The 23878-nt window shown below is 43.6% G+C and overlaps 1 protein-coding gene across 16 annotated transcripts in view; it reads left to right on the top strand.

Moving 5' to 3' along the window:
- The window catches only part of ANK2 (ankyrin 2), a 591714-nt gene that overhangs the window by 280935 nt on the left and 286901 nt on the right, over positions 1-23878 (top strand). The window contains exon 1 of one of the 16 annotated variants that reach the window (XM_050943950.1): positions 11035-11884. The exons of 13 other annotated variants lie outside the window; for them this stretch is intronic. In XM_050943950.1, coding sequence (XP_050799907.1) covers positions 11756-11884 — 129 coding nt within the window. In that variant the 5' untranslated portion in view covers positions 11035-11755. Of the gene's footprint in view, positions 1-11034; positions 11885-23878 lie in introns of those variants that run through there. 2 more of the 16 variants (XM_050943957.1, XM_050943959.1) reach the window with 2 other exon arrangements.

Here is a 23878-nt window from a genome sequence, read left to right as displayed (position 1 = left end):
CCTATGACTTAAAAGCAGTAGCAGTGAGTGTGGTTGAAAGGACCTGCGTAAAACAGGCATGCACAAAGAGGATGAGAAGGCACATTTAAGTTTTGAACTAAATGGCAGTGGTCCTGATCCAAAGCCCATTGAAAGCAATAGGAAGACTCCCATTGAATTTGGATGAGGTCTTAGTTCAGGGGTCGGTAACCTTTCAGAAGTGCTGTGCCGAGTCTTCATTTATTCACTCTAATGTTTCATGTGCCAGTAATACATATTAATGTTTTTAGAGGGTCTCTTTCTGTAAGTCTATAATATATAACTAAACTATTGTTGTATGTAAAATAAATAAGGTTTTTAAAATGTTCAAGAAGCTTAATTTTAAATTAAACTAAAATGCAGAGGCCCCTGGACCTGTGGCCAGGACCCGGGCAGTGTGAGTCCACTGAAAATTAGCTCGCGTGCCGCCTTTGGAACCTGTGCCATAGGTTGCCTACCCCTGTCTTAGTTGATTAAGTTAAAATATAATTCAGTATTGTCATTTATATGAGAACAAAGAAAAAGCCTAGTTAAAGCTACATTTCTAGGCAATGCAACTTTATTGCAGTAAGAAAATTGCAAAAGGTGTACTATTGTCAGTAGTATAAACCTACAGTTGTGTGTGTACCTGGAGAAAAATGATCAGTATATTGTCCCTTTGCTATGCATTCCAAGGTCTTTACTCCACATTTGGGGTGGGATTTTCAAATGCACTTAAGTGACTTATGAATGCAGGCCCTGAACTTGTGCTTCTAAGTCACTGATCTGCTTTTGTAAGGCCTAGTATACACTTAAATGTTAAGTTGACTTAGCTATGTTGGTCAGGGATGTGAAAAATCCACATCTATGACCGACATAGCTAGGCCAACCTAATCCCTAGTGCGGATGCAGCTATGTTGTCAGAAGAATGTTTCTATCAGCCTATGAGCCTAGCTAATGTCACTGAGGGAGGTGATGTTCCTACACCAACGGAAAAACCCTTTTTGTTGGTGTAGGCTGCATCTATGCTATGGGGTTATACTGCCATAATTATGGTGCCGAAGGTTACCAGTATAGTCCCCGTATTGTAGACATACCCTAACACTCACTCTTGGTGCTTAGATTGTAGGACAGGTATGGAAATAATTTCTCTATCAGGGACACAGTTCGAATGCTAAGCAAGGTTCATTTTGAGCTTGTTTATGATTTGAGTCTAACTACCATCTCGTCCCTCTCTCTATTCCTGAATTATATAACTCTGCTGGTGACACTCATGCTATCATTGGCTGGGGGGAAATCATGAAATCACTATCTCAATTGTGCCATCTATGAAAATAGAAGTAATTGGGAGGACTAATTAATTAATATTTGTTTGTGAGATGATTATGAAGTGGTTTTTTTTTTTGCAATTGTTACTGTTAAAATGACTGTGCTCTGGTGTACAAGAGATATATCTGTGACTGGTATTAAAGTGAACATTTGCCAAGGCACGACACACTTACAGTACTGTACAAAGGGAACTTGTGGAGTTTCAGATACCACTGTGACCTTTTAGTGCTGACTACTGTAGGTTAGTACCATGAATTGTAGCCCTGGTTGTATCTCAGAGAAGGAGGAAGAGAAGGTAAGACAACCTAATTTCTGTTAAAGATTGTGACATATAGTTTTCCCTTAGGCAATGAGTTTTTCCATTTCATGTTCTCTATTGTTTCTGTTCAATTAATAACATGGATTTGATTAAAATACTGAAAAAATGCTGGAATATAGTTTCACATTTAATCTTTTCAGTACGTGTTCAGTGATTGTGATTCACAGCCTAGAGCTTTCAGGAACATTTGATATATTCGTATGTTCAGTAATGTGACAGTGAGAGAGTGAGCCTTGGTTTCTACTTTTAAATTTTGCTCTTCCATAAAACATCAAACAACAAAGTGAAGTGTTTACAGGACAATATGCTTGCTAATTCTCTCGCAGAGTTATTGTACTTTTAAAAGATGGCACAATTAGTGTGTAACTAACAAGTACATTTATTTATTAGTTTTGTAAGAGTTTGGGTTAAATAGTGGGAGGGGAAGATGGAAAGGAGGCAGTAAACAAATATAGCATGATGGGCTTGAGAGTCCAAATTTAGACACATTTTTATACTTCTCATTAGAATTAGTTTGATTTTGTCTGTGAAAGCTAGCAGCCATTTGAGTTACTAAATGTATTGATGTATACAGTTAATCAGAATTGCTTTAAATAGCTGAGTTAAATACACTGTCAGTATGTAGGAGCCTTCCGTTTCATTAAAGTGCTGTGCACTGGTTATGCTGGATTTTTTATTTAACACTTCTCCCTCCCCTACCATCAAATGTATTTGGTTCTCTCTTGATTGTACCTGTGCACATTCATCTCCAAAAAGGCAGAGTCCACAGAAGTACCATATAAGTGTTTCTTGATCAAAAGCGGGAATAATGTCTGTCTGACACCTAGCCCTGGTAGGATAATAGCACAGTTGGGTGTCTACACCAAAGGGAAAATTTAATCTAAGCTATGCAATTTGAGTTACGTGACTAGCGTAACTCAAGTCAACATAGCTTAGATCTACTTACCACGAGTTCCACGCTACATGATGTTGATGGGAGATGCTCTCCCCTTACTCTTCTCGATCAGGTGGAGTACAGGAGTCGACAGGAGAGTGATTGGCGGTCGATTTAGTGGATCTTGACTGGACCCGCTCAATTGACCACCGATGCATTGATCACTGCAGCGTCAATTCTCCGGTAAGTGTAGATGAGCCCTTAGTTAACTGTATGTGTAAGATGTATACTGCACTGTATTTGAGAGCAACTCTAAATTTCATGCAGAATTACATTTTACCTTTTTTCTAAAAGTCTGTTTTAAAGCCACACCCCTGCCAGTTATTAGTTGTTAGTTGTTTTCATCCAAACCTGCTTTTTGGCTCTCTCTCTCTCTCTCTTCCTGGATGCTAGGAAGTCAGTGGGTGGGGGGCACTATCCCCATCCTAGTTGGTAGTTGGAGTCAGAAGCTGTTCCCACCATCGTCCCCCCGCCATGTCCCTCACACAACCATTAGAATATTTTTCAGCCACACTTTGTCTTCCCCATGAGTCCTACTTGGCCTCTAGATCATTCCTCACACCCATCTCCATGATTGTTGGGGAGGCAGAGGAATCTTTGATGGGTCCAAAATCTTCCCCCAGCTAATATGTCTGGTGCTGTACCAATGTTGACATTCAGGGAATCAAGCCAGGAGGCTAATTATTGGTCCTTGAGTTCTAAACCAGGCAAGGGGGAACTCTAGCTATAATTAAGTACCCAGACAACCAGTGGATCCCATGATACATCTAGGAGCTCTAAAACACACTGTGCATGCAAAAAATACACAGAACATTGTACAATGTGAACTCTTGGAGCCAAATCATCAAATCTTGGAGCCAGGTGAAAACCTATTGAAGCCAATTAAATTTATCCCAGAGATGCATCTGGCTCCTGAGTTATAGAGTTAATGATGACAAATATGTTTCAGAAAAGACACATTTTTCTCTGGTGTTCTGTTCCTTTTGTCTTATTGTGCATCTGCCTACTCTCCCACTCCCCTCCTACAAACCATTTGTGGCAGAGTTGCGGTATATGCTGTTGTCCTTGTGCAGCAGCCTCACAGTGCATGCCTCCTATGAAGAAATATTTTTAGGAAAATCACACTATGTAGGAGGTAACCAAAGTTTTATTGAAAAGAATCTGTAATATCTAATCTTTTGATTGATGTCTGCAGAGGGGTTTCTTCTTTTAAGATCTATGAAATGCTGCATACGGAAGGCACTAACTGATCATTTTCTGCTATAGTTAGGGAACTCTCCCAACAGTAAAACAAAATGTTTCATCTCTTTAGCAGAGCCAGGTCGTGTACTTTGTGTTCCTTCCTTCAAAACTGAATACCACCATTCCTTGGTTGCAGTCACGATACTCTGTTGAAGGACAAATATTTGGCATGAGACAAATACAAACTCTGACCTCTGCTTGAATTAGGAGAACTGTTTCTGTGGGGCATGTAAATAATTTAAGTAGCAGTGAACTCGCAGGGCTAGTCTTAAGCCCTGCTTGCTCAAAGGTCAGCTGGGGAATGTGTGCTATCCACTTGTGTCTCACCTCGCATCAAAAATTCTAAACATTAGAGCAGGAAAAGACCTAAATCCTCTACCCAGGGTGCTGAAACCTTTTGGAGTGTGCACCACATTCTCTTGCATTGATTGGATCACAGCCCATCTCCCTCCCATTCACAACCTCTTGACAGCCTGGTACTGTAATATCAGGTAGTAATCAGTGCCATGTGCTCTAAAAATACATAGGAAGAGACAGTCGGTGCCCTGAAGAGTTTACAATCTAAAATGTCAAAAATAAACTAAGGATAGGGGTAGGAAAGGCCACAACATACATATCTGAGGGGTTTATTATTTATTTTTTTAAATTTAACCCTCACTGCTTTTTCTCGACCTAATTGTTTTTATCTACGTAATCTTTGCCTTTGCTATCTTTGTTCATTTATTGACAACTCCACCTTTTATTAAGATGTCTATACTAGTAAATTGACCCTTATTTATCCACCCCCTCAAAAAACAAACAAACAAAAAACAAACAAAAAACCAACCTCTAGTTAACTACTGTGAGGAAGGTTAAGGAGCTATCTCCAGTGCTCATTTGCAAAAGGCCAGTGCTGGGAGTTGTTCCTGGTGAACTGCAGGCTGTCAGCAGTCTTGTTCTGCAAAGTGTGATCCATCTGCTCTCTGCTGCCTCTGCCTTCCCTTGTTGTAGGCCATCCTTGAATGTGGAAACTCTTGTCCAGCGTTGTTTGGAGTCTCAGGGCATGTCTACACTACGAAATTAGGTCAATTTTATATAAGTTGATTTTTTAGAATTGATTTTATACAGTCTATTGAGTATGTCCACACCAAGCACATTAAGTTGGTGGAGTGCGTCCTCACTAACGCGGCTAGCATCGTCTTACAGAGTGGTGCACTGTGGGTAGCTATCCCACAGTTCCCGCAGTCTCCGCTGCCCATTGGAATTCTGGGTTAAGCTACCAATGCCTGATGGGGCAAAAACTTTGTCGTAGGTGGTTTTGGGTACATGTCGTCAGGCCCCCCTCCCTCCCTCCTTCCATGAAAGCAATGGCAGACAATCATTTTGAGCCTTTTTTTCCGGCGTCCCATCCACCGGACCCGCTCAGCCTGCTGCCTGCCTGGATGATCGGAACCCCAGGCAGACAGCGGGAGGAGCCCCAGACCAGCAGCGGGGGCTCTGTCCGCTGGCTCCTGCTCAGCCCCGCTCAGCTAGTAGACCTCGGTGAGGTCGATCGGGGATGCCTGGACAGACATGGCTATCGTCCTCTTAGAGCACCAGGTGGGAGTGACCCCAGGTTATTCTCTTCTTTACGTTTTGTCTCGTGGAGATTCAATCCTGCCTGGAATATCATGCGAGTTGGAGGCTTCTGCCTCAGGCTGCTCTCCCAGCCGGCAGCACCGCGTGGTCGCACCTACCTCAGCCTGCTCCTTGCTCCCATGGCTCATGAAGCCTGGACAGTAGTAAGGAGCAGTTGAACTTGTGGAATGACAAATCCAGAATGAAGGATTGCACTCTATGGGCCACGGTAAGATTATTTCAGAGTCCTAGATAGCATTTAGTCCCTATAAAAGGCTTCATGAAAAATTTCCCCTGCCCCTAAGAAAAATGTTAATTTATGAGAGCAGCTGAAAGGGTAAGGAACCCGGGACTATAACTTAGAAAGAGCATCCATGTTATTTAACTCATAACTGATATAATTCAAAGTAAAGTTTCACAGTGCGGTCTGTTCTAAGACTAAAAATGCAGGAGGGGAGTCAGAAAAAGGAACAGTGACCTGTTTCCACCCAGTTTTGAATCAGGGATGTTTCGTGTATTAGGAGAATGTGATCACCACTACACTAAGGGGCTTTTGCATGTTAGGTGAACGTGATAACCATTAGACTATGGGGCTTCTCTATTTTTGCTACAGACTTTGCTGAATGCACAGGAATATTTTCTCTAGCTACAGAAGCTACCTAATGCAATGTCTATATCTTTGGCCTTCTTGCTCACAAAGTGGTCATGCCCCTGCCCAAGGCTGACACAGCGTGGAGTGCATGTGAGACAGTGACCTGGCTCGGGCAGGATTACTAGCAAGGCATGATACTTTTGCCATTAAGCAAACACAGAAATTCTTCCCTGGTCTCTGCCACTGACTGCCTCCATGCATGTGCCCTATCAGTGTGGACGAACTGCAGGAGCTCGGAAAACATGTCATCGCAAGTGCGTTTTTTTTCACCTTCTAATCTGCGACAACCTCAGGGACGGAGATGATAGGGGGACTGTAGAAACATTCTAGGGGGATTGCATGGTCACCTGTGCTGCTGAGTTCGCCACGTTGGCCAAACAGGAAATGAAATTCAAAAGTTCCCGGGGCTTCTCCTGTGTACCTGGCTAGTGCATCTGAGTTCAAAGTGCTGTCCAGAGCGGTCACAATGGAGTACTCTGGGATAGCTCCTGGAGGCCAATACTGTCAAATTGCATCCACATTACCCCAAATTTGACCCAGCAATGTTGATTTCAGCGCTAATCCCCTCGTTGGGGAGGAGTACAGAAATCGATTTTAAGAGCCCTTTAAATCGACAAAAAAGGCTTCGTCGTGTGGACAGGTGCAGGGTTAAATTGATCTAATGCTGCTAAATTCAACCTAAACTCATAGTGTAGACCAGGGCTCAGAATCTTGAGGCTGGGGGTAGTTAAGGGAACCTGCTTAGGATGTGTCTGTGCCCTCACTGCTTCCTATCACTCTCCAGCCACCTTCCCAGTAGAGCAGTTTCCTTTCTATAGGCCATTTCTAAAAAGGTGGAGATAGGGCTTCATCCATTTCCCTTCAGAGATTATTTCCACAGTCTTATAGACCTCACTTTTCTTGATCAATTAGTGTCTGTTTTTCCAGGTTTCCTGAAAACAGGCAAGAGAGGGTTATCACCAGAATGAAAGCATATTAAAGGTTTTCTGGGGGAAAAAGTCTGGTAACTGGATTGATTAGTATTTATACAATCCACAGCACCTTTCATCCAAAGGAACCCAAGGTACTTTGCAAACTTTAAGCCTGTAAACACGTCCATCGAGCAATATCACTTGGTATGCCCAGAGCTTAAACCATATGCCAAGATTTTCAAAAGTGGCTAGTGATTTGAGATGCCTCTGTTTTCAAGTTTCCCATTCAAGACACCTTGGGAAGGCCTGATTTTCAGAGGATGGGTGCTCAAGACTTTCTGAAAGCCAGACCCTCTTTTAGGTGCTGTCAGTTGAGCACCCAGCGATTAAAGCAGACAAAATCACTAGCTGGTGTTACCAGTCTTGGCCAGGATGTGTCCTGACAGGTTTCTGTATGCTTCCTCATTTATGCTTTCTCCTGATATGTTAATTGTTTTACCCATTCTTCTTGATTGCCACTTAATTTACAATGTTTATTATGTTTGACGGGTTGATGGCTTCAAATTTATTAATCCAATTGCTTGAATTGTAGTAAGGGGATTGCTCTGTCCTTGCAACAGGAAAGACAACTTCTGGAAAACCAATAGCTCCTGTCTTGCTTTATAAGTAAGGCTATGATTTAGTCACGGAGGTTACAGCAGTCACGGATTCTGTGACTTCTAGGGCTTCAGGAGGAGGAGGCGGGACTGTGGGCCCTGACCTGCAACTGGAACCAGGACCCGGCAGCCCAAGCCCCGCGGCTTGCGCCGGGCCCTGCAGGCGGGGCCGCACACACCCCAGCCCTGCGGCTTGGAAGGCTTGGCGGGGGCTGCAGCCAGGACTGCGTGCCTCAGCCCCACGGGTCCCGGGCTTGGCGGGAGCTGGAGCCGGGGCTGCATGTCCCAGCCTTGCGGCTTTTACCAGGGGCTGCAGCTGGGGCTGTGTGCCCCTGCCCAACAGCTGCACCGGAGGCCATGTGATCCCCGTGGCTGCGCCCCCCCCCATTCTGGCCACTGGAGCTGGGGTTGAGCTCAGCTTGACAGTCCCCACCCCTATGCGACTACATTCCTCTTCCCTACCTAGCCCTGCCTCCCCTCCCCCCTCCAGGTTATTTTTAGTAAAGAACTGGACGGGTCACATACTCCGTGAATTTTTATTTATGGCCTGTGACCTGTTCGTGACTTTTACTAAAAATAACTGTGATAGAATCTTAGCCTTATTTATAAGCAGTGCACTATTGATGATATCTGTGGTTCATAAATGTCAAAAAGGACGTCTAGACTCTTTGCAACCTATTCTCTCCTTTCTTTTGCCTTGTTAACTGCCTCAATGTTTCTCATGCTGGTGGTGGCTGCCATTGCTACCTCTTATGTTCCAGTTGTGAAGCTACACAAAGCACTTCCTGTGAGCCAGTGTTATGGACAAGGAACAGGACAGTGGGAAGAACCCAGGAGGGAGTCAGAACATAAGGACGGGTGGGCCTTGGTTACATTGCATTGTCATTAAACACATGTTTATTTTGCACTTTTTGTCTGGGCTTTAAAGTAGAAACTGGGAATTCACTATAGAAGAGGGAAGCTGAAGAACCTAGGTTTTGCATCATGGTGATGGAATATATTTTTTGACTTTGGGTTATTTTGGAAACCTTCATGTTAATAAATTAACTCACAGTAAGGACATAATTGAACTGAAGCACAAAGATGGAGTCTGAGGAACCTAATGATGAGGAAACAGGATGGGATGCTTGTGAGGTGACCTTGAGCCATGAGAGAGTGCTCCAGGAAGGCCTGCTCTGTTACACTGACAGAGAGGGGATTAGTCACATGTAAGTTCCCACCGCCTGCAGGCAACTCTTGTTGTGCACAAGAAGGAGATGCAGTGGGGCCAAGCTGCAGCCACACTGAATTCTGTGTGGTTTCAGGGATCGAACACGTGCTTGTAAGAGCTCTGCTTTAATCTCAGTCCAGTTCCAGCTGGCTGTACCTAGCAATAAGAGCATCACAACACCTTGCCCAGACTCTTCCTCTGGGAAGTGCAGCTTTTTTAAAGGCACAACCTCCAATTCCAGAAAGGGAAGTTTTATAGCAGCTGCAGCCTACCTTTATCCCCACCTGGCTGTCCAGGCACAGCCTGAAGTTGGAAGAGTTGGTATTGTGAGGGACCATGGATCCTCATTTCCTTGCCAACCTCCTACAATAGACAGGGGAGAGCCACTCCCTCATCCATCCACCTGCACAACAGTTAGGAGAAACTGCCAGCAGTTAGGGGAGACCTGTCTATCTCAAGAGCCAGAGGGTATCCCAAGACACTCCTCATAGCTGGAAGGCACTTGATCACTCTGCTGCCCACACTGTTTCCAGCAGAGGATGAAGGATTACCTGCCATCGCTGTTGCTGTGAGGAACAGCTGGAGTTTCCCTGCAGGACCTCCATAAGAGAGGGAAACGTGGTGCTCTGAGAGCAGTGCATGAATATTTTTTTGGGAGGAGGTGTCAGAATGTTCCCGCCCCCCTCCGAGAAATGTCAGGTGTCAGTGGACCTTAGATACTCTTGTGGGGAACAACTTACAGAAATATTGACAGCACACTGCTGATTTTATGGATGGAAACCCAAACCTTTGCATCTTATGGGTCAAATACTTAGTTGGCTTCAGCTCTGCATCTAATTTGTATTCATAAGTTTTGGATGCAGTGATCGTATTTGCATACATACATTGCATATTTAGGCATCCAGCTATTTGACTGGCACACACAAATCGGTGCCTGTTTTATATATCCATGCATGATAATTACATATGGAAAATATAAAACAACTTTTTGAAAATTTGACCCTTAATATTTGTGGGATCATCAAAGTTAAATGTGGCATCTTAGTTCTCTGGTAATACTACATAATAATAATAATACACAGTAATAATACTCAACAAACACTACTGAGTTAGAGGGGTATAAACCTAGTGCGAGATATGGATTAGGTCCAAGATTTGAGCCATTGTCATATGTCACAGATCACAAGACATCTGTTAATGTTTTGGTCATGCCGTTTTATCATTAATTCATAGTGTCTAGTTTTAGTAGTTGAGCCAATTTCATCCTTGCTGAACACCCACTCAAGTTAAAGGAGATAGACCAGGGATTGATTTGGGCCATCTTGTAAAGAATATTTGGTGGATTGTTTTCCTTTTCCGTCTTTAATTTGGTGAGTTTTAGTGCTGATGTGAGTAAGTTGCAATGTCCCTTGCATAGCTGGCATGGTCTGAGCAGATGCTATGCAAAGATCTTTACTGCACCTCAATGCAGCATCCCTGCTCTTCCAACCCAGCCCTGGGGGCCGATCTGGCGCTACCAGTTCTGTGGTTGGTTTGGAATGTGGTCAGATGTCCACAAGAGGTTGGCTGCTGTTTTTAACTACACATGTCTGGAAGTTTTAGCATCTCCTGTTTCAATAAGTGATTGCTTAACATATTTGCAGCAGCAAACTATACACCGGAAGATGGGACTGGTATTGTGAGATGGTGCTTTAGCTTGGTGATAAGTAGCCAGGGGATGACAGCCCCATCTTGCCCTGATGTTAAAGCTATATATTACTGTCTGTGATGTTTGGGGAGGGGATGATTATTTTTGTAATTAACAGGATGTTCTTTCTATCTGTTTCTTCTTGTCTCTCTCTTCTAGTCCACAACAGTAATCATCCCTGTTTATTCCCAACACAGTGCTTTGTAAGTCATCTTAGCAAATGGCTGAAAATAGCCTCTGGCAGTGAATAATAATGACCAATATATTCTCTATTATTATTATTATTATTTATTATTATTATTTTTCCTCTGTAGAGTTCATCTGGCTAGGGCAGGCCGAGCTGTATGCTCTCCTTGCTAACGTTCCCCTCAGAGCAGCATTTGGTTTGCTGCTTAATGCTGCTCTCCTAATGCAGTCTCATGTGGATCCATAAACGACACAATGAGGACTTGAATATTCCCAGCCTTTTTCAGGCTCAGTCACCCGTGCTTTAGTACAGAAGTCGCTACCTGCAGGGGAGCAGGCTGCAGCTGGTCTCCTCTGAACCCAGCAGCTTTTGCTTCTGTTTTTATTTTAATTTCAATTTAAAGCAAGGGAAGAAGGAAAGGAAGAGAAGGGGGGAAAGACATATCATGTGCTTTAGCACAGGCAGTCGCAGCAGCAGCAGCAAGAGCAGCAAGTCATTAAGTCAGACTGCACCATTTTATTCTCACCCTGCATAGAGGTGATGCTGGAAACTGGAAGGAGCTGTCCACCCTTTTCTCCACTTGATGGTTACACAGAGGTGGCTTCTTCCTGGCTGTAGTCAGAAGAGACAGTCTGTCTGGAGGAGTCCCAAAACAGCTTCCTAATTTGGTAATGTGTGTCTAAAGGATGGATTTTTTTCAGCTGATCTGAAGCTTGTCTTCACTGACGACCACAGCAAATGTGAAGTGGTTTCAGGCTCGTATTAGATCACCTGACTGCTATCTACATGTGTGTGTATGTGTAGATGTGTGTGTGGCTTTGATTTAGAACATGTTTATGTTGTGCTGACTTATGAATGCAGCAGAGGCTGGAGCAGAGCTGTGACCTATCACAAGATGCTGAAGGAGGAAGAGTGGATTATACTGTGAAGTTTTGGCTCACCGGCAGGGTCACTGCGAACCCCCCCCCCCACAAATTGTCTGGATATCCGTCTGGTGGATATTGATGCCTTGGAGCTGGTGTTTCCCTTTCCAAAATGGCTCATGCTGCTGCGTCTATTAAAAAAGTTCGGGAGGCCGAACTCGATGAGAGGGAGAGAAATCTCGAGAAGGAGAGGAAAAAGCAGCGGAAAATCCCTAGGGAGCGGGTAGATCGGAAACGCAAGGTATGAGGAATAATTCCCACCCACACCCTTCCCTCTCTATGCAGGGCATGGACACAGGTGTCCGCAGCAGCACTTGTAATACTCTCTCCTTCGCCTTTCTCCTTTTTTGGTATCTTATTCCCCATTTGCCTCCTTCCCCATTATTTCTGCACTCAGACTGCACCTAGGCTAGCTGCAATGAGATGAAAGTGCTACCAGACATGGCAGCCCATAGCCACATAGATACATGCAGTAAAGATGGCCAGGGGTGCAAACATTGCCTTCCTTCCTCAGTCCCCGAAAGACCTGGAGCTCTGTTTCATCATTTGGGGACCAGGTGTTTCATGTGTCCAGCTGATCTGAAGCAGTTGTCAGGGAGGGGGCGGGTATTGATTTGGTGCTTTGCAGTATTAAGGTGCATTTTGTGCTTGGTGATATCCCTTCCCCCCTTTTCCTTCCTATTTTCAATCCACGCCTCTTGAATTATTAGCATATAGCCTTTCCCATCAAAGCTGAATGCTGCATACAAACTCTGTTCCAGTGCTGGATCTATAGGCTGGGCTGTTATTCAGTCAGGTATCAGTAACTAGTACTGTGTTTCAAGCTGTAATTCAGTATATGTACGCTGTATACTGCAGGTGAATTTTTTTAGCTTTGGTTTAAAACACAAGTCTGCAGTCTGTCATTTTCTCTTCTGCTGCTTATGAACATTCTTGAGTCTCTGTGGGAAATAGCTTTGGCTACTTTTATTTCTGATTTTGGAAGGTTTCTATCAATTCCTAATTAGATACTGCTATTCTTAAAAATGGTATTAGAAATGAGGAGCTAGTCTTAATTGATTACATCCCCCCTCCCGCCCCCCCAGCTAGCAACCCAGAATAAAAGATACAGATACGTGATTTATTTGCCAGATCATTTTATAGTTTCCAACAAAGATGCAACATTTTACCAGTGTGAGGAAAAAATAGCAAGAATTGAGATTTATGTACCTTAACGAGCTGTTGTTAAAGATGCCTTTAGGACTAAATTGCACTGAGGATGCACCTGCTGGCAGTCTTTTCTTGACCATTATTCTTATCCTGCCATATCAGAAATCTCTAGCTTATTGTTGTGTGCATTTTAACACATTTCTGACATTGCCTTTTGATCCATTCCTAAATAAATTGCTTACTGCATAGTACCCAAGATGGATAATTTTCTCCCTTTCTTTTTGTATTGCATTTCATGTATATTTTCCTGAGACCCACAGGTTTGTCAGTAAAAGGCAAAAAAATAGGATCTTGAAGTACTGCATTTTGATTTACAGCTCCTTTTAGCAACCCTTTGCAGTTCAAAACCCATCTATTCTAGTGGCCTACCTGAGAACTTCAGAATTCATCTGATTTCCATATCATTAAGTAGTGGGATGATTTTTTTCCGACGCCGGCATTAAAATAAATAAATAAAATTAGTAGGCTGCTTGATACCTTATGGGAACACTGATATGTTCTGTCTAGATTTTAAAAGGCTTTGTTTAAAGAGTTCATTAAGTTACATTAAAATGCTTTTTCTCAGAGCAGGAATGTCATTTCTAATATATGTAGTGTTTGGATGCCTGGAACAGAGATGCTTGGGGCAGACTGTGATTACTTTACTAATCCCCTAAATGGGACATTCAGCATAAGGTATTTTTTATGATTACATTTTTGATTGTGGAAATTCCCGAAAAATAGCATTCTTTCTCTGCTGGGGTGTGTGTGTGTGTGTTTGTCCTTGTTGGAGGGCCTTCACACGTATACCCATTGCTCACACGCACTCACGCACGTACATGGCCAGAACATCAGTCATTTTCACTGATTTGCCTTTCCAAAAGCTTTCCCTGGTCTGTACATTTGTTTGTTTCAGACATGGTTACTATGACCTTAATTAAAGCTGGCCAGAATTAAAGCTGACCTTCGTGGCATATCCTTTCCCAGAGTGCTGCATAACCCTGATTGGAACCAGGCAGGCGCAGGCTGTCTGTGTGTTTGTAACACGGTAATAGAGTTGGTTGATCAGATTTTCATTTCTCAGAAGCAGCAGTAGGTCATTGCTTGGGAAATACCAAGCTGCTGTTTGCTTTTGTTCCTTGTTAATATTCATCCACTGACCTCACTTCTGTCTCCCTTTTACTGCAGCTGCAAACTCGCTGTTACATAAGTAGCTGCTTAGGATGCACAACAAACTTGTGTTCAAATGGAGTGGGTGTGACTTAGATTAACAAATATCTTTTTCTTTTTGTGTGAGATTCATAATGGCAGAAGCATGATGTGCTATGCTGTGTGTATATGATGTATGCTATATAATAGATATGTATGCATTTAAATTGATGAAGGAATACAAATCCCTCTACTGCAAAATGATGAGCATGTCCTGCCATGTGATGAGCCCCCTCAGTTCCCTTCACTGGGAGATGAAAGCCATCAGCATATTGCAGGTCAGGCCAATAATGGCTACAAATAAACGAGTGGTGCTTGATTACTCTCTAGCATCTGGTGCTCTAGTAAGGCAGGGGATACTGTTCTAGCTTCACTATCTATTTAAATTCCATTTTGTCGGGTTGGCTGGATTTTGAGTACAACGAGGTCCATTTTATTTGTGGAATCAGTAGTGGGAGGGAGAATATGATGATAATGAGGTGTTGGGAACTCTGTCTCAAATAACTCCTTTAAAGATCTGTTGTATACTGTGTATGTGGGCAGCACTCTATTGGCCCAAAAGGGAATTTCTCTTACTTTCTCACTGGCTCTGAAGCTTCCTAATTTTGCCAGAGGAGCAGGATAAGGTTGACTAATTTAGCCTTCCCCTGCTACCAGGGCACGGGTTCTTTACTGTACTTCCCATATCTTCCATGATACTGCAAGGTATGTGGTGTTTGCTGCTTTACTCTGTCCATAGCCTTTTTATTTTTGGTGGGGGTGGGGAGGAACAGAGGTGTGTTGCATCCTGCTCCTCCTCTTCTCATGAATAATAGTTGTGCCTGCTACTGCTTATAAGTTTCCCTAGTACCAACTGTGTAAAATATCAATCTTCTCAGTTTCACCAGTGTTTACAGGGTTATGAATAGCAGCTGTGAAACCAACCAGAATCATGTTAACTTCACTGTTGCTATAGCTTGACGTAGATGTGAACAATAGCAGAGGCTCTGGAATTATCTGCCTGCAGAGTCAGGAAGATGATATTGCATCAGTGTTCACACTTCCTCTAGTGCAGTTCTTGTTTGAAGGCTTTCTTCACAACCATTGAGCTAGAATGTTAATTTTGAAGAAACTGAAGCTTTTAAATCTTTAGAAATTGATGGGCTAGCCCCCATCTCCACTCATTGGAAGAAACCTCCCATTTACCACTCTAAAACAAGTGAAAAGATTCCCTCCCGCCCCGCCCCGAATCTACATTTGTGCATTCTGCTTATCAGTTCTGGGCCTGATTCTCTTCTCAGTTATACCAATTTTACCCTGGTTTAGCTGCAATGATTCTCAGATTTAGTCTCGCTTTACGGTAATGTAACTGAGAGAATCAAATTTCTCAGGGTCTGTCTCTATATAAAAAGAGTAGATCCCAATTCTGTTCTCCTTGTAGTCATATGGAAGCTTTTCAGTTATCTATATACAATGCTTATGTATAATATAATCACAGATATTGGTATATGCAAATACAGTATAAAATATACATAGGCAAACATGAAAAAGACAACACACAATAGAGTATGTGGTTATATTGGATACCTAAATGTCTCAGGTGCATTAAAAGCTCAAAGCCATAACAGGTAATATCTGTTATTGGACCAACTTCTCATGGTGAGAGAGACAAGCTTTTGACACAGCTACAATGTCTAAATCCTATTTTTAGAGGTGTCTTAGTCCCTTAACATCCTAAGTCCCATTCACTTTCAATAAGACTTAGGGCTAGTCTACACTGGCAGTGCTAAAGCGCTTGTGTAGTCACAGCAGATAGCTGGGAAACAGCTCTTCCAGTGCTCTAAAAAACCACCTCCATGAGAGGTGTAGCTCCGAGCGCTGGGAGCACGGGCAGTGCTGTAAAGCACCAGTGTAGACAGTGCACAGTGCTGAAACTTGCTGTGCTCAGGGAGGTGTTTTTTCATACCTCTGAGCGAGAAAGTTGCTGCGCTGTAAAGTGCCAATGTAGGCAAGCCTTTATTTGAAGTGTTTCCAGTATTGTGCCTTTCATCCAAAGTTCTCAAAGAACCTGCAATCATTAAGGCTGTGTCTACACTGCTCTACCATTTGGACTATAGGGGTGTGAATAGCCGTGTGCACCGAATTCCTATACTGCATCTCCACTGTCTGGTCACTGCGGGCGTGAACTAAAAGGTTCCCAGTTTGCATTAATGTTGTTCTGTTTGAAAAGGATTACAGTCATGTGAACTAGGAATCTTTTAGTTTGCACCTGCAGTGTCCATCCTAGGGAGTTCCAATGCAGCACTTTGTACTAACTGCTGCTCACACTCCTGTAGTTTAAATTGCACAGCAGTATGTGTAGACAAGCCTGAAGCCTCACAGTGCTTTTGCAAGATAGGTGAATCTGATCCCCATTTTATAGAAGGCAACCTGTCCCTAGCATTAACCGCTACACAATACTCAGCTATCTGTCTCGTTCACATTTCCCTGCCCATTTATAATGCATTTGAAGGCATTCAGAACCTCCTGCTTTCTCACATTCCAAGCAGTTCTATTTTTCCATAAGTGTTGTCTGAAGTAGCTTTCCTTGTGCCAAACTTTTGGAGGGGGAAATGAAACAGAAGTGTCTCAATGGTCCTGTCTGCTACCTCCTTCATACCCTAAGGGATGTAAAAACTCGCATTCCACTGCTGCTAGCCAATACACACAGAAGGACAAAGACAGCGGTAGAATCAAAGTTCTGCTGCTGTCAGCTAACTTCAGAAGATGTGTGCGTGCAGCAGAATTTAGCACTAGGTAGGTAGTCATAGTCTCCTGAATATTTGCTGAAGACAGTGGCCTTGAATTTCCTAGCATTCGCTGCTTTCCCTCAATATCAAGGAGTAAAGAACATGCTTTTCCATCATTAAACTCCTGGCATGATGCAGTTTTCGAAACTGTAGAGAGAAATCATGTTTCATGAAAAGAATGTGACCGGAGGTTTTGGAAGGTAATGCACTTATCGAACGCTATGCTTAGAAAATCATGGTGGTTCTTCGAGAGATGGTCCCTATTGAATTCTATTGAGAGTTATGCGCATGCTCCTGAAGCCAGAGCTTTTCAAAGTAGTAGCGTCTGTTGGTCCTTGCATGTGCCTTTGCCTTTGTGGTTTCACCTGAGACGGTAAAGGGTGGGGCGGAGTGACCATGTCTTCAGTTCTTTCTCACTGCTCCATGGTCTGAGTCAGAACTGCTTGTTGTTTTCGTCCGAGGTGACACACTTTCCAAACTTCCCAGACAAACTTTTTATTTTTTTACGTAATTGGGATTTTACTGATTTTGTAGTTTTTGTAATAATTTGTGTAGGGTTAAAGATTTTGCAACACCACTTCGGCGATTTTTCGCCAATATACTATCCCCTCCCCCCACACCTGTGTCTAGGTCTGGATTATGCCGAAGATGCTGGGATTCAAAGTCTGCCTTGCATGCCCTTAATATTATTTTGAGGTTTATGAACTCGCTGGGCCAGGAAAATGGTAACTTGTCATGTGGTGTATAGGCTTCATCCTCGGAATGGTCAGGATATAGTTCAGTCTCTCTGGAAAGGGCCTGCATTGCCTGCCTTTACTGTAAGGGTGCGCATGGCAGTGGGATAGTGCTCAATTAATGAATTCCCCAGCATTCTCGGAAAGGGAAGAGAGATTCAGAATGAGATGGCAGCCTGGGGGAGAAATATACTTCAGGGAGAGATCTGGGGGTAGGGCTTTCCTCCTTGTTCCTCAGGGTCTTGGCTCATGTAAGAAAGCTGTTTATTGCCTTTCACACAGTGCGGTAAGCTGCCTTGTTGTTTAGGACTTGTGTTTAGCTCTGGAAAGGGAAGTGACTTTTCATCATTTTCAGCAAAACAGAGTTCCCACATGTCTGAACCTTTCTCCAGCACCAGGGTCCTCGTTGGACTAACCCTGTTTGGGCTGGTCTGTTGTGGCATTTACTATGTGTATTTTTCCTCCAGATCAGTGACTGTATCTTCTATGTGTCAGTGTTCAGTTGATGACCACAACAAACTTACTTTCTATTCCATAGGATTCCAAGGGGTTCATCTGCTTTTTCATCAGCAGGAAAAAGCTTTTGGTGTTTAATACTTGGTCAAAAAAATAGTAATACCTTTTTTTTAGATGGCACCATGCCTTAAGGCCTTTGAGCTCATAACTATTTAGTATATGCTACTTGTTACTGACTTAGTATCTACAATGTATATGGCATATTATTGCCATATAGGACAGCAACAAAATTAGGCAGACCAAACATGAATAGCTAAGTTTCAGGTAAGAGAAAGGGAGGAGACAGTGTCAGACAGGAATCTAAGTTGAAAAACTAAGTGAAAAACATCAGCATCATCCTGAAAAAAGGAAACAAGGCCCAATATACTATAGAAATGGCATAAAATCAGGTCGGGAGAATCAGATTGACCTTTTCTGTACCCTCCAAACCATATAAAATAAAATAAAATAAAAAAACAACCAAGTATTGGGCTTTGTCTGAGAGGATGCTGTGTGTATATAATAGACAATTAAGGAACACACAGTGGCTATCTGTGTTTAAATGTACAATAAAGTCCAGTAGTATTATTGCTTTATACTACTTTTTTCCATGAGAATTTCATGTTGTCTTAAACAGTTAAACTAGGAACAATACACACAACATCAAGAAATAATAAAAGCCAAGGAATGTCGTTAAGGCTGACGATTACTAATTCCCTTGACTATGAAGGAAAAGGAAGCAATTTCCACTTCCATTTGGAATTTCCTGGCCTTTTTATTAGCTTTTTATTGGTTTACAGTCCAACCATAACAATATTTATATGCAGTTTTAAATTTTAATTTCCTTGGCTATTTTTAAAGATAAGTTTCATTCTATTGTGACAGAAACATAAATATATGTAGACAGTTTTTTCAAGATACATATCTATCCAAGTGAACTACTGGTCTCTTGGATAAATATGCATTTATGCATCTTTTAAAATTAAATTACTACATATTCAGCCTCCTTCAGAAAGTTTTGTGGCAGTGTAAAAGTTTGCGATAAACTGGACACTCTATTCACTAATGATATCAGGGCCCTGCTATTGAACCCAGACCTGCCAGGTTCTTAGGCGAAAACCTTAACCACTATGCCAGGCAGTGCACTGAACTGGAGCTCCTGACCAACAGCCTTAGAGCTAAAAGCCTACATGCCCACAGCAGCCACATCCCAGCCCCTGATTGGAGGGACAGGCAGCACTGTCATTGGTACCTGAACTATATAAAGATCCCAGCAGAAAGAGGAAGCTGTCTGAGCAACAGGCCAGTACTGCTAGTTGCTCCTCAGATGGCTATGCCTTCCTTTTGGGGCTACTTATGACCCTCCCTTGTTGCATTGCTGCCTTGTCTGACCCTGCCTTGCACCTCATCTGACCTTGCCTCCCCAGCTCACTGACCCAGCCTATTGGATTGGATATTTTGGCTATTGAAACCTTGGTAGAACTTAGACCCCTGCCCTGGACTGCCTCTGATGTGGACAGAACTGCCTGCTACCCGCGCACATGAGAGTACTGCTCTAGATTGTCCCCTAGCCTGCCTCGGTCATCAGTTATTACAAATGTCTAGATTGTACCTTTTGCCTTACTTCCAGAAATGGTTCTAGAGCCAGGCGAGCAGGGTGATAGCCCTGTGCATAAACTTCCAAGGGGTGGTGAACAGCTGCACAGCTCAACTTTTCCAACTCTCTCTATTGTTGATTGGCTGTCCTTTTTGGGGGCGGGGCGGGGTTGTTCTCTGCTAGCATGCTTATTTGGCTGAATATGGGAGCGAGGCCTCACGCCACATCTTTTCTTGGCTGAGTAAGACATACTTGGGCTTTAGGCCAGGTAAGGTGTGGAGTACAACCTCTGATCTCTGATACTTTGTTCAATAATGAGTGGTGGGGAAGAGCCAGGAGTAGTCAGATCCTTGTCCTCCCCCTCCACAACCCCTCCCACTCCTTTCTTACTACTATGGGAAGGCTTGGAGGAAAAGTAAGCTGTACCCTTTCACAAGGGTTGCAATGACTTCCCTCACCACTATTCTAAAAGCAAGAGGGGAGCAAGGGAGGATGTCTGAGTCATGAAGTCTCCCAGAGCTTCTGGGGCTGCTCAAGCACCACTCCTTTCTTATAGCTGGATCTAAAGTCACAAATTAGCCATTAAGGTGTAAAATGGTACAAATATCTAGAAATGGCTCTATATTTCATCATTTTACTGCCATGGCACCCGGGGCACTCAGGCTCATGGCTTCATTGTGCTAGGCACTGTACAGAGGAAAAACTGTCCTTCCCCTGAGGAGCTGACTCTATCATATTTTGCAATGATGATATCCAATTGAATAATATGCCTTCAAATTTTGTTGCAGGATTGTTCCATAGTGTTAATTGCTTCCTAGAGAAATATTAACCAGGAAAGAGTTGAGTAATGGAGTCCAAATTTTCCACTCCTGTTAATTTCTTTTCAGTAAAGGGAACTTTTGCTATAATGTTACTTTATAAAAAAGAGCCATCAAAAGAGGAAAACCAGGCAATGCATTTCTTGTCCTAATCCATTAAGGGGCCTCTTTGCAATAGTTTTACAAATACGGATTTCATTTCAGTAGCTGTAAGGTGGTCAAGAATTGAAGAGAAGAAATTTTAAACCTATACAAGAGGCATTCCTTGTAACCTTTTTGGTTCTGTTTTTAAAGTACCTTAACCGAAGTCTTGTAGTGGTAGCATTGTAAGCCAGCCTCTTCATTGCCAGAGAGAAGCATCATTGGAAGAAGGTTTATTTCGTGCAATTTTTGATCAGACATTTTGAAACCATATTAAGAATGAAGTGTCTCCACCTCATAGCTAACCAGTCAAATATTAAATAATGTTCTGCGGTATTAATTGAATAATATGAATCCATGTAGTTGTTAATGTTCTATGGACCTTGAGAGATCACAAGGTCCTGGTACACATCTGCCAATAAAGAGGGCTTCCAGAGCTTGGAATCTATCAGTTGTGTGTTTGAACTCAATATGTAGGAAGGCCATTTTGTTCATAAAAAAGTGGTGATTTGGAGTCTGAAAAACGTGGTGGCTTTTTAATACATATTTTATGTTGATAGCACCCTTCACTAAGTAAATACTTTAACATATCTTCTCTATTACTCAGTGAATGCAGGCATATTGAAAACAGTACTATTTATATACCAAGTGAGGAGTTGTCCCATAGCTAAATCATTTACTGTGACTTTTTAAAACAGTCTGGCAATATTTTATTACTATTGCACATTGGAACAAAACCATTTTAGTGTAAATGCAATAATTGAATGCGTTATTCTGCATAGCATATGTCAATGAGATCTACACGGTCATCCCCACCAGCCTCCAGTCATATCCCAATACCCAAATGCAAGTTTAGATACGAATTTCCATTAGAGCACACAAAATAACACTCAAAATAGCTTAGAGAATAGGACTGCACTGGGCATAAATCTGCTATCAATAATTAAGTGTTCTACTTTCTAATGTAATTGAAACCTTTTATCTTGAAATATATTTCTTTACTCCTTTCCAATGATCATTTAGGACTTGTTTCTAAATAGACACCTCAACTTGCAGTGCCTAAGGAAATTTCTGTGACATCAGTGGAAGTTGTCTGTGATGGGGATTGGAAGATCATCCCTGTAAATTTCTTACCACTGACGTCATGAATTAAGTGATTTTCTTTTTTTTGTTTTATTGATTGTGAAGATATTTTACTGTACCTTACTTTTTTCTTCTACCTAACAGCTAACATCTCTAATTCCTGAAATAATTAAATATTTTATCAGTTTTTTTTAAAGTTAGCTGTTTACAATTTTATTTTAACACAACTCTAGAGCTAAATGACTGATTTAAAGTCAATTACTTACTTGACTCATTTAGCCTCTTTGCTCACAAATTATCTGAGCAGCTTACAATTTATTAACTAATTACTTGTTGCTTGAAGCTATTTTCAATAATTCTTGGTCTGTACATGGTTCATGAGGAGTTCTCTTTTGGACTATTGTCATTCTAAATTCAATCTGTGTTGGTTAGTTTTGTTGAATGTGTGATATGGCTGGATAAATGTAACTCCTGGAATCTGGTGTCTTATGAGGGTATGTACTATTTACAAGTTCAAATATCCCTTTCTGAAAATATATCTTAAATATGCACTGTGACAAAGTTCCTCCTCTACCTTGGTGGGTCCTGCGCTTATTGGCAGATTTGCTCACCTCAGTGATCTTCCCCACAGTCTGGGTCAACTCCTCCTGTGTCTGATCAGTTGGGAGGTTTGGGGGGAACCTGGGCCCGCCCTCTACTCCAGGTTCCAGCCCAGGGCCCTGTGGATTACAGCTGTCTATAGTGCCTCCTGTAACAGCTGCATGACAGCTACAACTCCCTGGGCTACTTTCCCATGGCCTCCTCCAAACACCTTCTTTATCCTCACCACAGGACCTTCCTCCTGGTGTCTGATAACGCTTGTACTCCTTAGTCCTCCACCAGCACATCCTCTCACTCTCAGCTCCTTGCGCCTCTTGCTCCCAGCTCCTCACACGCACTTCCTCTCCTCTGGCTCTCCCCTCCCTGACTGGAGAGAGCTCCTTTTTAAACCCAGGTGCCCTGATTAGCCTGCCTTGATTGGCTGCAGGTGTGCTAATCAGCCTGTCTGCTTGAATTGGTTCTAGCAGGTTCCTGATTACTCTAGTGCAGCCCCTGCTCTGGTCACTCAGGGAACAGAAGCCTGCTTCTCCTGGGGCCAGTAGCAGCTCTCCCTTTGACCACTCTGCTGCGGAGGAAGGAGGGAGAAGGCTGCTGCTGCTGCTGCTGTTTCTGCTGTTGTTCCTGCTCCTGCTGCTCCCCTGGCTGGGCTAGACACCACCACCCACCCGTCTCTGTTGTTTGTTTGCTGGCTGGCTAGTAGATTCCCCTCCCCCCTCTGTTACTGTTGTTACTCCACCTACAGCCCTTGGGGGGGGGGGGTGCTGGCCTGCTTCCCAGGGAGGAGAAGAGTGAGGGACCCCAGCTCTTGTTGCTGAGGACACCACCCTCTGAGCGGGGTCCCTCCTGCCTGGACGCCAGACCACCACCACCTGGAGCTGCTGGGGCTGTTGCTGGGGAGCTGTTGGTGCCCGGAGGAGGAGAGGAAGGAGAAGAGGACCGCCTGCTGCTGGAGACTGTGTGAAGACCACTGTGGAGGGGGCTTTTCTGGACTGAGTCTTTTTTGAACTGTGCTCTTGTGGTGGGGGGTTTGGACTGTGTCTGCTGGGGCACCGGGGGTGTGGCGTGGAGCCTGCCCCCGGTCAATCCGTGTCCCTCTTCGCCCCCACCACCATGGATGCCCCCTCCACCACCCCCACTGGCTGTTTTCCTTCTGCTTTGGACTCCTGCCTCTGGGTCTGAGCTGCTCACCTGGCTCACCACGCCCACTTCCACCATTTGGGCCTGCAGTAGCAGCAGCCAACCATTGACTTTTTGGCACAAGTGCCTGTGGGTGCACCACCTCCCCCCTCCTCCTGGACTGACCCCTTGCCCTTTGCCCCGTTTGTCCACCCCGCCTATTTCCCTCTGCCGCCTGATAGTTCTGCCCCAGCCCTGCAGCTGTCCCCGTGGTCCCTCTACCCCAATCCCTGCTCCCCCAGCCCTGATTGGTCCCCCCCCATGCGCCCACGCCCCCTCCCAGGCGCTTGTGCCCTTCCCCTTTTGGTTTCCCCTTGTTCACTGCACTCCCCCCTCTGCTGTTGCCCCCCCGATCCCCTAGTGCACCTGGAGGAGCCGGAACCCCCTCTGCGTCGGTGCCCTGAAACCCTCCCCCTCCTAGGTTCT

The sequence above is a fragment of the Gopherus flavomarginatus genome, chromosome 3 (assembly GCF_025201925.1).
Source record: "Gopherus flavomarginatus isolate rGopFla2 chromosome 3, rGopFla2.mat.asm, whole genome shotgun sequence".
Classification (NCBI taxonomy): domain Eukaryota; kingdom Metazoa; phylum Chordata; order Testudines; family Testudinidae; genus Gopherus; species Gopherus flavomarginatus.
This window is presented reverse-complemented; position numbering and strand designations above follow the sequence as displayed.